Source organism: Erpetoichthys calabaricus, chromosome 12 (genome assembly GCF_900747795.2).
Source record: "Erpetoichthys calabaricus chromosome 12, fErpCal1.3, whole genome shotgun sequence".
Taxonomy (NCBI): domain Eukaryota; kingdom Metazoa; phylum Chordata; class Cladistia; order Polypteriformes; family Polypteridae; genus Erpetoichthys; species Erpetoichthys calabaricus.
In genome coordinates, this window is record NC_041405.2 from 58,855,684 (window position 1) to 58,873,785 (window position 18,102).

Here is an 18,102-nt window from a genome sequence, read left to right on the forward strand (position 1 = left end):
GGAAAGCATTTACAATGAAACTAGACATTTTTTCCCGTGATATCAACATCAAAGCATTCCAGTACTTCCCGAATGTGAAGAATCTCTCAAATCAATTTGAAGTAAATGTAGATGAGCTTCAAGAGTACATTGAAGCACTCAAAGCAGAATTTGATAAACGAAGTAAAGACTTTCACATTCATGGATCCTTATTTTCGTATCTCATTAAGCCTGATATAATTGATTTGGAAACTACCCAGTTGGAACTATTTAGTTGGATGGATATTGATGACTTTGAAATGCAACAGATTGACTTCAGATCTTCAGAATTATGGACATCAAAATTTGTTGAACTACGGAAGTCTCTGGAAAATGAAAATCTAGAAAAGTCTGCAGCTATTCTCAGCTGTTGGACATCCCTTCCGAATTATTACATCTGTTTGAAGAAAATTGCTTTTGCTCTTCTTTCAGCTTTTGGATCAACCTATTCCTGTGAGCAAATTTTCTCTCACATGAAAGCAGTGCTAAATCCACAACGTAGTCGCCTAACGCCTGAACATTCAGAAAATTGTGTCAAACTCAAAGTGACAAAGTATGTTGTTGATATTGAGCAACTGGCCAAGACCATGCAAGGGCAAGGCTCCCATTAATAATAAAAAAGTTTTTTTTAAAAATCTTTCAAGAAACTCTATTTCTTTTAATGTTGTTTACAACTTTACATATTATTGAATATCACTATATATTAATTAATTAAAATATAAAAATAAAATATATGGTAAAATAAGAATATTGACCTCGACTTGTATAAAATAATATGTGATGTTGGCACTCTGAATAATTTGAAACCTTAAGTTGGCACACAGTTAGCAAAAGGTTGCCGACCCCTGAGGTAGAACACACATCAAATGGAATCTGTGCCTGCCTTGCTTTCAGGATTTGCTCTGATCCACCATAAGCCTGTAACTAGTTTATTTTCTTTCATTCTTTCCACTTTCATGGCATTATTTGCAAGAATGCCTTCCCTAAAATCCATTAGTAATACACTTTATGAAATATTTTAAGTAACATTACAAACAGCATGATTTTGAACTGAATTCAACAAATGATGTCCATTTATTGTCAGTTGTACCATCTCTGTGTGCAAGTAAAGAAACAGCTTCACACTCAAGTTAGACCTCATCTTTTCATTTCTTCAAGTACACAAAAACCATTTTAAGTTATTTCACAAGTCTGTGATACAATTTGTCTGCACCAAGATGAACTTGCTGGCGTTTCTGTAATGTACTGATTACTGATGTACTTATTTTATTTCTTTCTGCGCCTGTAGAATCACAACTGTTAGAACTACAGTTGGAGAGTTAAGAAGTAAGATTCATTACATTATCCCTCCTGGTATAATTACGTTTCCAAGACTATCAATGAATCAATCCCATTGTATTTCATTCTGTAGGCTTCACAAGCGTGATTAATCAACACATTTCTGCACATATATAAATTGTACATTAGTATGCAGGGAAAATATCAAAATTACATGAAAAGTTATATTGGATACATTACTGAATCTTGACTGAAAATGTGCAATTCCAGCTGATATTAAACTGCATAAATATGGGGCGCCTGCCGAGACCACTCGCATATTGCCTTCTCAGACAAAGCCTTCAACCCATGCCACTACTACGTGCACACCTCAACTATGGCTGATGCTCACGTTTGTTTTCGTTCAGACATTTCATTTAGGTCCACAGACACAGACACTGGCAGTTAAAAGAAACGTAAATTCCAGTCTTCTATTGTGGTGGATGTTTAGAAACAACAAAGTGACAAGCCCCCCGGTACGTGGAATAACAGATGCGTAAAGATCGGAGCATAGACATAAGCTAAAGCAATCTAGTCTGTGTATGTGTGGAAAAGTGTAACTAAAAGCTAGATATGGCAGCATGCATAATAATTTCAGGGATGCCAACAGAAAATGAGAATCACAAACAACGACTCTCGATACCCCGTCGACAAGTAAACAGGCCGGTGCTCAGCAGCGTGTATTGTCAAGGGGGTTGGGTTGGTGGGGTTGATTCTTCACTGAATGACCCAATCGGGACGCTACGGTCTGCTTATCTAACGGGTTGTTTAAATTTAGCCATACATTAAATTAAATTATTGGAAAAGGAAAAAATAACTTGCAACACCACTTTTTTTTCGGCGAGGAACAGTGGCCATTGGTGGTTACTCCCCCTGCCAATCCACCCGCCCCGCAGATTTTCATATTCTAAATAAAATGAATGAACATCGCTGATCGGGTACGCAAACCATAGTAACGAGAATAACGGTTTATCATTATAGACGGATTCATGTCACACATAGCGTAGCATGGAAAGCGGCAAATCCTTCAAATAAGAATGAATTAAGAGTAAACAATATTGAGATTAGCAACTATACTCTAATGCACGCAATAAAAAACTGAAAAAGTAAAAGGAATAACTGGAACATATGTTCACAGGCAAAAGAATGCAAATAAATCTCTTTAAGAAATGAAGTCTATGTGCCTAAACCCACCTGCCTGCGTTGTGTCGGTCAGGTCGTAGCTACTCCCTGGGAAATCTCTCAGTTTCCTGCCGCTTAAGCTTAGCATCCCCGAGCAAACTGCCTCCTCCAGCGCCCTATCCAGGCTCCGAACAGTATGCAGGTGATGCTGCTGATGCCAAGTGCCCGGGGACCAGTGAGGTCCATTCGGATAGTGTTGGCTCTGTAGAGCCATTGCCGCTCCTCCACCTCCGTGAGCCGCCGCCATTTTCATATGTGAAATTATACGGACAATAATAGCAGCGGCTGTACGGCCTCAATGCGCATGCGCACAGCGAGAGAGGCAGAGCTAAGCGGTGTGTATAGTATAAATAACAAGAGCGCGTGGACACGCTGTAGCTGTACAACAAACCAGGCTTTTAGTAGAGGGATATGGTAAATATTTCATACATTTATTGGTTCTCAAGTGACAAAAGGTGAACCGTGTTATTGGTTGAATGGGTGTAGAAAGATGTGTGTTCCCTGGTCTATTAGTCTTGCGCCCGTTATAAGGTGAACCGTGTTATTGGTTGAATGGGTGTAGAAAGATGTGTGTTCCCTGATCTATTAGTCTTGCTCCTGTTAATTCCTGTAGTGGTTAGCGGTTATTGAACTAAATCGGACCACAGCTCTAAAATCCACACTAACATAATTAAACCCTATAAGGAATATTAACATATCATTAACACGTTAGACTAAATGATGATACCTATGTGAGTGCGGGTATCAAATCGTTTACTATGTGCTATTTGTTTTGATGTTAGTATGACTTAGAAAGACTTAAAAATAGCAGTACTTTACAATGGGGCTTCCCATAGCGAATTTATTAGTGACTTACTGCTACGTACTGGGACCTCAACAAAGGTTTTAATTGTTAACTGTTTGACACTAAGTAACTGATTGTCCATAGTTTCTGATTCAATCTTCTCCTAGCAGCCAGACTGTAGATGATAAGACTGAGCAGAAGGAATTAGCCAATTAATGAAGGAAATGCCTGCCAATCACAGATAACTCAACTTTAGCCAATTTACAGATGTCATTTTACGTAACATATATGGATTTAGTTTGTGGAATGTAGACAAGTTACTTGGAGAAAAGTTGTTGCAAAACCAGGTTCAGTGACCACAAGGGTGCATGCAATCTCATAAATCAAAATAAGTTTGGTAATATTTTTGAAACGCCTGTCCCTCAAAGTCACTTTAGATGTGGGCTGGTAAAGTAGCATTACTGTCTCTGCACTCCACTAAAGGTGGGGTTCCCAGTCTGGTCACTGTTTCTGTGAACATTTGTCATTCTCCACATGTTTGCATGGATTTTCCCCAAGTACTCTGTTTTAGCCTCACAATTCTAAGTGGGAGAACATGTTTGTACAAAGGGTGGTTGTCTTTTTCTCTTAGGCAAAATACAGGTACATAATAAATATGAAAAGCCAATAGATGAAGGGGCAATATGCACCCTTTGTTGAGACCAGGGTGATAAGTGAAAAGGCAAATTTTCTGAATAATTCTGGCTACAGGTTATTGTTGATGTCTGACTGCAAGACATAGATATGTACCTGTCTTGCAAAAGAATCAACTGCTTTGAATCTCATCAAAATACAAGACTGTGAAAACAGAACTGCCCGCTTCCTTGGAAAATGTTTGCATTTACCTGGTTTCGTTTCAATTAACATTGTTCTGGAGACATTGGTTTCTAATTAGCATAAAGTGGTATATGTCTTAATAGCAAACAACAATGATCTTTTTTTTTACACTATTTATATGTGTAAGGTAATTGGTATGTACCATTGTTTAATTGATCATTGTGTTGATCTCGGAAGAGACTGAAGCAATCACACAATACGATACTTCTGGGCAGTGGGTGGTATAGGGGGAGATGGTCCCCTGAAAACACTGTCAAGATCACTCGCAATGAGCGCTGGGACTCTGAGGCAGATGAGGGTACATGGCTGACATTTTGCAAGGCACAAAGACAGTGACACCTACCTCCAGGGATAAAGAGGCAGTTTCACCAGAGAGACACTGACTCCAGTGAGAGAGAGAAGACTCATGAAAGGACTGAGTGAAGCCAGTCCAGTTGGGAAACAAGCATTCAGCGAACAGAGTGTTTCAGCGTGACAGTTGGAAGATTACTCACTGTGTTAACACAATGTGCAACTTGGACTTCACACCACCAAAGATTGTATCCTGTACTGTTATGTTTTAATAGACTTATAGAGTGTGGACTGTGTGCTCACTTTTAAAAAGGTTTTCACTCCTGATATTTTTAGATTCTTATGTACTTTTATCTTCTTGGTAAATTTTATATTGTCTGGTGTAATACAAGTTGCTGTTATTTTTCTTCAAATGCTGCTGGGTCTTCCATTGTGTGTTTACTTACCGCCCAATTTAAAGAAATCTGTGTGCTATTATCTTTAAATTTCAAGAGTTCCCAGACTGTTAATAAAACTGCGTGGCATAGTCTGATATTTTAACTGTGTTTAGGTTAGAATACCTATAAATGTAACCTAGACACCTGTCACATTAGGTTTAAGGATTGTAGGTAACTCCAGTGCATTTGTGAGTATGTATGCTTGTTCTGTGTCAGGGGTCTCCATCTCCAGTCCTGGAGTGCTATTGAGGTTGCAGGTTTTCATGTTATCCCTATTTTTACTTAGTGGCCAGTTTTTGTTGCTAATTAACTCTTTTGACTTAATTTTGATTGACTTGCTATTTAAGACTCAGGATCCTGAATTATTTAGTATCTATCTATCTATCTATCTATCTATTTATTTTTTCCTAAATTTAGCAGTTTAATATTATATCAACGTAATATTTAGAGATATTACTGTAAAATAATATGGAATTTAATATCAGTTGCTTTCCAACAATTGCTTCTTTTTTACATGTTGTAATAAATGATCTTGTGCAAAAAAAGACTTCTACAAACAGAAAAAGGTTTGGGGATTGTCCCCATATATTGTCGTCCAGACAATAATAACAACACTGATTCAGATGACTTTTCAGTACATTGAATGTTTTACTGGGAACAAAATGGTGTGTAAATAGCAGAGGGAATGATGGGACAGGAAATGGTTGGCAGGAAGTAATGATTGGAGACAGGAAGCAGTGGATTGTGGGACCGGAAGTGATGTCGTCGTGACGAACCGGAGGTGACATCGTTTCAGCCATTTTGAACCCGGAAGTGGAGCTTCTTAGTTTTCGTCAGGTTTTCTGTAGGCGAAAAGAGATTCAGGTAAGCACCACGTGATGACCCTCTGTCTCGTGATATTTCACTCACCTTTAGGCTCTTTGACTGCCTCCAACTCGCACGTGTGTGACAATGTACATTATCTACTTTTGCAGAAGTATTTCCATTATACCTCTGCAGAGTTTCTGTGAATGAACACCATCATTTAATGTACTGCCAAACATGATGTGAAGCTTAATAAAAGAAGTGATAAGAACAACCTTCATGGAAGATCTCAGACTAATAAGTCTGTCATTGGTACATTTTTCTTTGTAATATTTGTCAGTCATCTTCCAACCTGCTATATCCTAACACAGGGTCATGGGGGTCTGCTGAAGCCAATCCCAGCCAGCCCAGGGTGCAAGGCAGGAACAAACCCCGGGCAGGGAGCCAGCCCACCACAGGGCACACACACACACACACACACCCATGCACCAAGCACACATTAGGGACAATTTAGGATTGCCAATGCACCTAACCTGCATGTCTTTGGACTATGGGAGGAAACAGGAGCACCCGGAGGACACCCACACAGACACAGGAAGAATATGCAAACTCCACGCAGGAAGAACCAGGGAAGTGAACCACATTGCCGCCTGTAATGTTTGTACTAATTTAGAATTTAAAGTCTTGTTTTGGTAAATAACTTTAGTGTATCTGAAAGACTTAAATATACAACTAACACAATATGGAAATGGAAATGAGGCTAAATGATGACTCTTCTCTTAATTTTCTAATTCTCATTATATATGCATACTGTATTGAAGGTAAGTTCTCTACCAGTGTGGCAAAGGGATGTTCCATAACAAATATAATAAATAATTAGTACATCACTATAATGATTACTTTAAAAGGTTATTTAGACATACTGTAAGTGTAATGTAGCTATATTTAGCTTGCATTGAGCTGCATTTAGCTACTTATATTATGATTTCTACAGACTTTGAGCTTCAAGATAGGTATTTACAAATGTATACAATGAGAAACAAGATAATATTGAAGTAAAGAACAAAATCTTTAAACTACCCAAGAATTTGCCAGAATACTCCCAAAAGCAGAGGAGATAAGAAGAGATGAGAGGGAGAGGAGAGGAGAGGAGAGAAGAGTATGTAATATAACTGCACTGATTATTGGACTAGCTCTTTTAAAAAATATTTGAATAAGATGATGACACCAATGTCACTCACATGCTGTTTGTCTGTTACAGTGTTTTCACATCTGAGTGTAGTACTGCTGAATTCACCAAGTCACCCAGCATTTCAGCACAGTTGAAGAGCCAACGCCCAAGACACTTGCCCATGATCCAGTCGTACCAGAAATTCTTATGAAATTACAGTATTCCTTTAATAATAAATAATTTGAAATTATGAGTTAAATCAGCTTTAAAAGTCAGGTTAATTGTCTTCTAATGCTTGAAAATGTTGATTTCCAATGCCTGTTCTGGGGTGCCTCTGTGTGTGTGCGTGTGCTGTTTTAGACTAGCAGCAGTCTGTGAGATGAAGTAACCTACAGTATTTTTCAGTGAATGTGAGCCCTACAAAGTATACCTGTATGCCTGTAAAGAGAAAAGGTCACACTGGATAATCCAGTGTGGACAGAGGGGACAACAACACTTGCCACTGCAAAGTGTGTCCCAGAAGTGCACCTACTGGGGGAACCATTGTGACATTTGGTAAATTTTCCCAATGTGTTAAAGTGCTGGGGACCCACAATATGTCCTGCACCCAGAACAAAAGAGGGCATTCTGTAAAAATACAAGTCAAAGGAGTTTTATTTAAATACTGGGCCTACTTCTACAGGTGCTGTGTAATCATTCTGACAGTTGGGGGCACCTGACTGCTTTCCCCACACCCTCCTCCTCCTTGTGTGATTGCCTTTCTCAACTGTCCTATTTTTTATTTATTTCCCTCTACCCCTTCTCTAAATTTTCTTAACACTAGTAGGAACTGGTCATGTATGCCACCCCCTCCACCTTTTCCACCCTTTTTATTGAGTTCTAATTTCCAGAGTGAAAGCATCCCTATCTAAGGTACAGGAATGAGTTCCATCCCATCTTACATTCCAGTCCATCTCCGACCAGTACAGTGCTGCAGCATTTTTTACAGTCTGTAACTAAAAATGATTACACCTCGAAGCAGTGGTTCAATTTGCATAAAGAAAATAGCGAATTATTAAGTCTGCATGTCCATTATTCTCACAATCACCACTAAAAGGCAAGCATTGGGAGGAAAGAACGTATTGGAGGGTGTTCTGACAGGGACTCACCTTAAAAAAACCACTCAGTTCTGCGCCCAACACAGAAACCATTTTTTTAGTTGCGATGGCTCCGAAAGGTCTATACACCCCTCAGCAAAGACCTCTCTTTAAAGATCCTGGCCTGTATAGAAGCTTCCAAATGACTTGCTTCCTTCTTAGGACAGAAGAGAGACCATCTGTATTAAAAAGGACATCCTAACTTTCACCATAAATTAAGCTGCTCACTTTCCCTCAGAAGCTACTCTTTCATTTTGGTGCCCACAGAGACAAAGCATACCACCCACTGTCATATAACGATGTTTTAGAGGGGCTAGTATGCCCCTCTATATTTTACTCTGACATACTGTATGTCTGCAGATTAGTATCAGTACACAAAGTGTATGTATAAGGAAAACCAAAACCTCTTTGTGGTTCATCATGTTCTGGTACAGAAAACAGGACCCTATAAGCCTTCTAACAAGGCTGATGACTGGCTTTAAATGAATACATCATGGATGGGCATTTGAAGGAAAACCGTTAGAATGAAACATACAACAAAAAAAATAAAAATAACTATAGCAATTACATTTCAGAAATGAAAAATTAAATCAAAAACAACAGCAAATATCAAAGAACAAGAAATATGAGCTGAATAAAAACACAAAGATTATCTTTCACAGTGGTTCAAACAAGAAACAGGTCTACAAACTCTTTAAGATGTTGTCATATTATGAGGGGTCCCCTTTAATATGTGACAGGCTGCCAAGCATGCACCTCCAGGGTGCCAAACAGCACCTTTAAGCCCCTCAAAATTCAGCAAAAGGAGAGAGAGAGAAGAAGAGAGAGACAAAACCAGGAAGAATTCTGTAAATGCAAGTGTAGGTGCACAGTGGTTGCATCCCCTGCAAAATACAATGTCATCTTATCTGATGCCACATGTTTAAGGATATCTTTTTAAAGAGACAGAGTCAATTGAGGACCACTTGATTAACAGATGGCTATATTATACATTGTACAAACTGAAACACTCAACTGAGTAGTGAGAGAGAATGCCAAGCTGGCACCTCTGCTTGGGATCCATTTAATTCTCAACATCAGAAGAGGTACTTCTGTATTTCAAGTAAAACTAGGGACATGTAGTCTGAATGAACATTGTTCAAGTCCTATACAGTGAAGGTGGCTATAAGGATATGTAGCAGAAAGATGGTTGAAGCTTGTCATGGCTGCCACCCAAGTAACTATTAGTGAAAACTGAATAGTTAAAGAAGAAGCCTTCTGGGCAATATTAGCACAGTGGTCTCTTGATCAAACCAAAAGATAAACTTGTAGATGTGATGATGGCCATAACAAAGGCTTGGTTTGAAAAATTCTGGTAAGGTTATGGTTAATTACAGTACCTTTAAATGGCTTCAAACTGGTTGTGACAAAAACTGAAGAACAGTGGGTGCAACATGACTTATACTGCCAGGGGCAAAGGTAGACATATCTTAACCTGGACTACAGATACTGTTGAAAGATTTAGATTTTTGGGTACCCCTTGTTTGGAGAAGGTAGTTGAGGAAGCATCCAGTTGGATTGATACGTCTGTTTGCTAAGGTCTTTATAGTCATTGAGAAACTCTTCAGTTCCGAGGTTAAAGGGGTGGATGAGATGCAACCAGAAGTTCTGAAAGCACAGAAAACTGTAAGAGCATCTAGGTTAATACATCTCTTCAACAATGCCAGGAAGGCAGAGATGTTATCTTGAGATTTGGTTCCTGTTCTGATAAAGAAGACAGAGGGGCTTTGGTTATGTACCAGTTACTAAGGGATCACGTTTCTCATAAGCATAGGCTGATAAAATGGGGGGTTTTCCACTTACCTGTTTTTATGGTATGAGCAGAGGTGATGAGTTTTGGAGGTGCTCTATGGAGACACAAGTGGATGAGGAGAAGGCCAGTATAGTCATGAAGTGTGCAGCAATGTGAGAATTAAGGGGCAGCGTAACCATGCATGCAGCTGAACCGGTGCAGAGTCAAAGAGTTAATAGCTCCCATAGTGAACTCCTAGATTACCACACTTTCACTGTCACTTGATGATGAAAAGAGCATTATAAAGATGAGTTGAGCTCCCAGAGATTTTGATTTCCCACTTTTAGAAGCATTTGGCAGGTTTTACAGGGTAGCAGGGAGGCACAGTCGTTAACAGTGCTTCCCTGTTCTTTCTGAACTTTGAAGGTTGTCATGTGCTAGTACAGACTTTGCCAATTGGGTTTCCAAATACAAAAATGCACACATTAAGCTAACTGGCTGTTTTAGATTGGCCTGGCATTAATAATAAATTGGCATCCCATTCAGGGCTACTTCCTGCTTTATGGCCATTGCTGCTGGTTATGCTTCAGCTCACCATAGACATGGTAGGTCTTTCCCATAAGGGTGGCTAATTTAAGTAAAAATTAACTAATGCAACACAATACAACACATTAATAATGGAGAATGACACAGTCAAGAATGGTATTAGTGAGGTGGAAGATTCAAATTGTACTAAGGCAACTTCTTCACCCAAGTAAAAGACAATAGATGAAGGGGGACAAGTTTAGCTAGCAGAAGCATAACAGAATATGAGCTCAAGCAGAATGTGTTTAATCATGTGAGGATCTTATAATTTGATTTCATCACCCCAGAGTCTCAACAGCTGATTTAAGATCCATGTCATCTGGAACAGCAGACCTGTACTGAACAACATCTGAATGCAAGGTAAGACATAGCTGGAGGCCTTTCCAAACCTCACTTTTCTTGTGATAATACATTAATATAAAACAGGGGCTTCAAACTCCTGTGATACGGATCCAGCCCTTGGACCTTTTTATCATGGCCCGTTTCATTAATGTACAAATCATGTTACACTCAGCCTGTGAAAACCATTAGCTTTTTCAAAGACCTCTTTTAATGTGCAATTCCTATATAAATTCTATCTGTATATATAATTTAAATTTACAAGTGAGCAGCACAGCTCAACACATTGACTAATTTGCAGTTAGAACAGAAATTGACTGCTTATAAAGAAAAGACAATAGGGTATAGTCTGACTCACACATGATGCTGCTGCCGCTCCACTAACTTTCTGAAGCTGCATGGTTATCAGTGCTGGCTACCTTTCTGTCGCTTATCCGACTGCTGCCACTGCCCTGTTCGATTCTTTTGTCTGTCCCGCTGACTTAATAGTTGCATGTAGATAGAAATGCATCTTGCATTTCCACTAATGTTAAATGTGATTTCTATCCATTTCCAAACTGTACATTCTACACAATATTTTTTTAATATGCTCAGGGTCTATCAAATCATGACGCATGTTAATCCAGGTGTAAACAGATGTACTTTGTTTTCGCTCCAATTTCTCACCTGTGTCCGGACTACAACTCTCACTAGGCTTTATGCACTGACTAATGCACCAGACTAGGGCACCTTCACAAGCCCTTTATGGGTGGTCTTCTAAATCCCAGGATGCATTGTTAGGTTCACAGAGGTGCTCTTTACAGTGAACGTCATTATTTTCTTCGGGTGCAGGTTTGTAATTTTACTTTTGTTTTTGTGCTGTTTCTTTTTTATCAGGTTCTGCTTTTTATCTTATTTTACATCTTAACTTCCAAATTGATTAGGATTTTTTGATATATAAACATATTTTTCTTTCCGGTTCTTCCTTTATTCTGAAAGCACAGTGCACTGGCATTACAAGCAGTTTTGGAAGTATTGTTTATCTGTATTGTTTAACTGCGCTTCAGGTAAGGAACTAAAATATTCCAAGGCTGGATTTCTGCCTAATCGCTAAACCAGTAACACACTGTAACCTTGGCATTTCTTGAATTGCATATTTAACACAATGTATATTGGGACCATTTTATATTAAAAAAATAATTATTTTATTCTATATTAGTATTAACACCTAAATTTGTGAAAAGTATACAAAAACCACATGCAACACAGCAGTCATGTGCCCTTTTAAATGTACATAATATACCTTTGTGTTTCATATGACTCTCAGCAACCTTATCAGAGAAGAGTGAGCTAGTGCAAATAATGGATTTAAAAGATACTGTTTTTAAGTTCACAAAGATGAAGACAAGAAAAAAAGCAGATTTTAATTTTAGTAGTTCATATATTTGTAACGAATTTGAATTAAACATATTATTATTTCCTTCTTAAAGTTGATATTTTGTTTGTAAAACTGAAATACCATCATGTAATTAACCTATACATAGTTTTTATATTTTGAGTATATTTTTGCATGTATGGTACACATTTTTAAAACAAGATACACAGACTACAGTTCTAAAATACTAAATCACATTTATATTCATTTACCTAATGTATGTAGTAAACCTGCTATTTTTCTTTGGCATCATTTACCAAAAATTGTGAATTTCTTTAAAACGTATACAAGTGTAGTACACATAAAATGCATGTAGCACTTGAATATAAATATAGACATCTGTTCAGAATCCATTTAAACCACCAAATTACAAGCAAAATGCTATACCGGTCCAGTAATACTACTGTATATCAAATGGTTAAACAGACATCATCCTACATTCCATGACATAATGTGGTGATAATGGGGGTTACCATTTATAGCTTCACCTAGGGCAGCCATGCTAGAGCCAGTGCTGGTACTGATGTCTTTGATACTTGGTCCCTTGGTACTGATGTTCATTCAATTCTGCTTTTTGTCCAGTAGTTGCTAGTAGCTTTCCTAACCCACTTCAATGTCCAAGAAAATAAGAGCTAATAAAGAAACAGGGGCACTTATAGGATTTGCAGGGATCAGGGTCTTAGCCCCCTCTGTGACTGTCGCATGCTGTTACACAGAGAGAAAAAACTAAAAAGTGGGGTTTTATGTGAGTCATATGAGTATTTGAAATAAAAGAGAAGCAAGATTTGCTTCCCTTGGGGCTTCACGCGAGTCATACACGAATGTTAAGTAAACCGTTTACGGCCAATCGGGGGCTATATTGTATGTATGTGTTCAAGGAAATCAAGGGCTTGCCACTATTGATTGTGTATATCTGGGATGGGAAGATCAGGGCTGGGTGCCAGAAATGAGGGGCTTAATCCCCTGAAGCCACCGTCATCACTTTAAAGAGAGAAGACAATTTCAAAAGGGATGCGAGGCAGAATGATGAACAGACAGGTACCTGTGTGTATTGTTTGTAAAGCAAAAGTGGCAGTAATATATATAATATAGCTGTCCCCCGCGGCACTGCCTGCAGTAGTGAAATTGGACCATGAGGAGGGCCCCGCCCAGCTCCCCACTCCTGACGTCACGCTTCCCCTTCCCTTCCGCCCGCAGCATCTCTCTCGGAATCATGTAAATAAATCGGTACCGCAAGCGAACTATGATACATAGCGCAATACAAGAAGTCACAAAATCAACCGGAATTATCAAGTATATTATAGAAAAAAAACAGATCAAAATCCGTTAAGTAGTTTACTCGTGAAAAGCGGACAGACAGACAGACATTCGATTTTATACAGTTAGGGCCATAAATATTTGGAGACAACTTTTTTCTAATTTTGGTTCTGTACATTACCACAATGAATTTTACATGAAACAACTCAGATGCAGTTGAAGTGCAGACTTTCAGCTTTAATTCAGTGGGGTGAACAAAATGATTGCATAAAAATGTGAGGCAACTAAAGCATTTTTTTAACACAATCCCTTCATTTCAGGGGCTCAAAAGTAATTGGACAATTAAATAACTGGAAATAAAATGTTCATTTCTAATACTTGGTTGAAAACCCTTTGCTGGCAATGACAGCCTGAAGTCTTGAACTCATGGACATCACCAGATGCTGGGTTTCCTCCTTTTTTAATGCTCTGCCAGGCCTTTACTGCAGCGGCTTTCAGTTGCTGTTTGTTTGTGGGCCTTTCTGTCCAAAGTTTAGTCTTCAACAAGTGAAATGCATGCTCAATTGGGTTAAGATCAGGTGACTGACTTGGCAATTCAAGAATTTTCCACTTTTTTGCTTTAATTAACTCCTGGGTTGCTTTGGCTGTATGTTTTGGGTCATTGTCCATCTGTATCATGAAATGCCTCCCAATCAATTTGACTGCATTTAGCTGGATTTGAGCAGACAGTATGTTTCTGAACACCTCAGAATTCATTCAGCTGCTTCTGTCCTATGTCACATCATCAATAAACACTAGTGTCCCAGTGCCACTGGCAGCCATGCAGCCCAGGCCATCACACTGCCTCCACCATGTTTTACAGATGATGTGGTATGCTTTGGATAATGAGCTTTTCCACACCTTCTCCATACTTTTTTCTTGCCATCTATCTGGTAGAGGTTGATCTTGGTTTCATCTGTCCAAAGAATGTTTTTCCAGGACTGTGCTGGCTTTTTTTAGATGTTCTTTAGCAAAGTCCAATCTAGCCTTTCTATTCTTGAGGCTTATGAGTGGCTTGCACCTTGCAGTGCACCCTCTGTATTTACTTTCATGCAGTCTTCTCTTTATGGTAGACTTGGAAGTAGTATATGCAGGGTGTTTCTGTCAAAATGATTTATGACTTTAATCCCCGCCCCCTTTGGGCTGTCATTAAGCCCCACCCCTTTTTGATGGATGTGTGACCCTTCCTTGAACCTGCCCCCACCCCCTGTTTACCCCCATGAAAACTGTCAAGGGAGATTTGATGGATGTGTGCCCCTTCCTTCACCCCGCCCCTACCCATCTCCCGAGGACAAGTCTAGGCATGTCAGGGAAGGCCTCTGCCTTCACATCTATTGGTGGTCCCAAGTATGAAGGTCCTGCCTCTGCCTCGGCTCCCCGGTCAGGCAGGCCCTGATGACTGGCCCCTTCCACTTTCTTGCCTATTTCTCCCGAGGACAGGCCCAGAGCATGTTCCAGCGGAGCGATCTACCTTATAGCCTTTCCTGCCTCTACTGTTTTGGGTTAAAAACTCCTGTATTTAAAATATCTATTACTTTAAATATCTATCTAAACTTTGGTTTAGCACTTGTAAACCGTTTTTTATTTTATCTAAGTCAAGCAGAGAAAGACCCCAGACAGTCTTTGCGCTGTTAGCAGGCACGGGCTTTCACTCTCTCCCCACAGTTGAGGCATGAGAGTGGAGCAGGCAGTCTCTGTGTGATGCCCCAGGGGCCGAAGCTCCAAGCGTACACGCAGGCAAGCGGCTCTCTCTGTCTACACAGCAGAGTACCTGGGTCTCTAAAAAGCTGACAGTCTCTGAGCCCCTGCGAGCAGGTACGTGTGAACAGCTGTAAACCCCCTCCTGCTGGGTTCTGTGCAAGCATCCTTATCAGCAGCTGGGCATAGCTGCAAACACTATGAGCCCAGAGCTCTGCTAGATACAGTCAGTGTCACAGGCTGGGGAAACTGACAGCCCCCTAGCTCCTCCCTGCTGTGTTGTGTGCGCGCACTCAAGTAAGTACTGTTTAGGGGCTGAGTTCTGCGCAGGCGCAAAATGTCCAGGTCCTATAGCTGTAAGATATAAGCCCCATGATATGTAAAGGTTGTGCTTAACTTTTAAAGGATTTAAAAAATCATACACAGTTAAATAATAGGCAGCCGGGACGTTTTATAGCCATTTGAGACATATAAAAAATCAAACGTCGGATGTGTAATTTATATAAAACAATCCCTATTCTGTCCTATTTTAAATATAGTTCGATATAAAGTCCTGTAAAAAATCACACACCGTTAAATAATAGGCAACAGGGCCCTTTTAAAGAACATTTGAGACATCTAAAAAAAATCAAGCCTCGGCTGTGTATCTTAAAAAAGCCCTATTCCATCCAAGTTAGATCGCTTTAAACAGATCGGACCTCTGGGGATAGTGAAATGCGTTTTAAAGTACTCTTTGGCAAAGCCTTTGGGAGCAATTCACACCTCACAGGTGTCTATTGAGGCCCCGGGGCCAGGCCAGGTCAGATCATTCGGGGGGTCAGTGTGAAAAAACTGCCTTACCTTGTGGCATGCAAAGGTGACTTTTTTAAAAATACAGGACTTTTCGGTGTCCGGCTTTGCTCTCAAATCCCTCAGCTACTAGCAAAGTTACAGGTGGCACAGCAGAAGGGTTTCTGAACCATTTCTTAGTGAATTTATTTTGATCTATTTGCATATCAGCTCCCTGTTTCCTGAGAAGCAGTTTCAGAGAGCCATCTCCACTCCAACTATTTTAGACTGATTTCTCAACTACCAACTTGCTGTCTGTAAGATCCCTTTTTCCGAACCCATCCTGTTCATGAGCGCCCAGAACGTAACGTCTGTCCATGGATTGTACTTCACTTTTCAAGGTAATGCATGAGATAACTAGTTTGATATAAGCCTTGTAAAAATCACACAGATGTATGCCGCAGTTCCCTTGTAAATCACGTTTGAGATGTATAAAAAATCTGACCTGGGTGATTGATGGATGATACCAAGAATCGGAATCCCGCTGTAACTGGTTGTTTTCTGTATGGATCCGCCTGTTTTTAAAAGTCTGAGGTAACAAAACATTTTTACATTATAAACTCTCATTTGGATAGCCGGTTGGAGACAGCCTCCAAGGATGAACAGGGACCATGAGCTTAATGCAACTGTGTTTTCATTCCTCTAAATGAAATGTAATTATTTTAATACAGCCTAGTAGCCCCAAAGTCGGAGCTTTCCGCCACATTGTAGCCTTTTGTTTTCGAGGCACATCTCGCGCGTATATTCATATTTATCCTCTCGAACCTATTAAACTAGTAATGAAAGGAATGGCCGTGCTTATAATGATTTTTAATTTCTATAACATAGGAGCCTTTTGACAAAGGAAAACTCTGTAAATGCACTTGTGCATTTAAACAGAGATTTATAAGAAAGCAGGTTTCTACCTTATCCCAGTTTTGTACGTGCATTTAAAAGCACTCACTGTTACACTAGCACAAAATTGATATTTTCTGTCTACTCAAAAAACTAAAATTATTTCTATTAACACAGGTGATAATTAGAAAACATTTTACTATTTTTAATTAAAAAGTTAAAAACAGAAAAGCCCAATTATGGTTTTTTGTTTTGTCATGGGAGTGTCCTAGGGTGACACTTTACCCCTTTATACTCTTTCTTTCGTAGACCTTAACACATATTCTTACCAAATAGTTCATCACTTCCCAATTCCTGTAACTTTAGGTAATTAGACAGAGCTCCATAACAGGCAAGAGAAAAAGAAAAGTATTATAGGTCAAATACACAGTGCCATAAAACAAAAGAAAAATAAAGTGTGAACACCACACAACCTGATATTGCTAGATGTTTCGTTTTTTCCAGGTGACCCATTTTTTTGCGTTGTGTGAGGTATCAGCCATAAGTCAAGATCTTTCCTTTATTCTTTTTTGATCAGCTTTTATACTGATTTTATAAAGCTAAAGCTAGGTATGATGTGGTCATCCTGTCTCCAAGACAACTTTACCTTTATTACATTTAAATTTCTTGTCTCTGAAAATTCATTCATAGCTCATACGCTTCTGCTCTCAGAGCCAGGAGGCTATAGTGCGGTGTGCTTGTTTAACTAGAGGCAAGGGTTGTAAGAAGCGCTCTTCTGCACATCCGAAGTTCATTGAACTAAAATCATGTTTTTAAAATCAGCAGCTTTAGCTCATGCTAGTGACCTCATAAATGGGAGCCAACAGCTCAGCACATTTGTATAGCTCACAAAATAGCAGAGCTAATTACTCTTTCTGCTTAAACTAATTATCAAATATTCAGGTAATTCTTAATTAAACACTAAAGCATTAGTGAACAAAATACATTTTCAGAAGCCAAGTAAAATGACCAGTTGCTTTAACATGAAAATAAAGCATCTTTAGAAAATAAAGCATCTAAAAGCATCTTTGTAAAGGTTCCTAATTTTAAAACATTATAAGAAAAATCCTAGTTTCCAAAAGAGTTCTGTCCCATTTTTTCCAACAGTTTTCTTGACTGATCTTTGGAATCATCAGTGCCTTTCTGATCACATCCACCCCAAACGGAGCATATAACTTAATTTCTGTACTGTACTCATTTTAAATGATAATAGCCAGTATAAGGTCCCTAAAGGAACTGGGTAGGAACTGGAGACATCTGATATCTTCTATCATATATCTTT

General features: G+C 39.2%; 1 protein-coding gene across 2 annotated transcripts in view; it reads right to left on the minus strand.

Annotated features, from left to right (window-relative positions):
* lrch2 (leucine-rich repeats and calponin homology (CH) domain containing 2) overlaps window positions 1–2,776 on the minus strand; it is a 212,949-nt gene extending 210,173 nt beyond the window's left edge. For both annotated transcript variants that reach the window (XM_051934686.1, XM_028815629.2), the window contains exon 1: window positions 2,530–2,776. In XM_051934686.1, the coding sequence (XP_051790646.1) occupies window positions 2,530–2,770 (241 nt within the window). In that variant the 5' untranslated portion in view covers window positions 2,771–2,776. The remainder of the gene's footprint in view (window positions 1–2,529) is intronic.
* Between the last annotated feature and the right edge of the window lie 15,326 nt (window positions 2,777–18,102).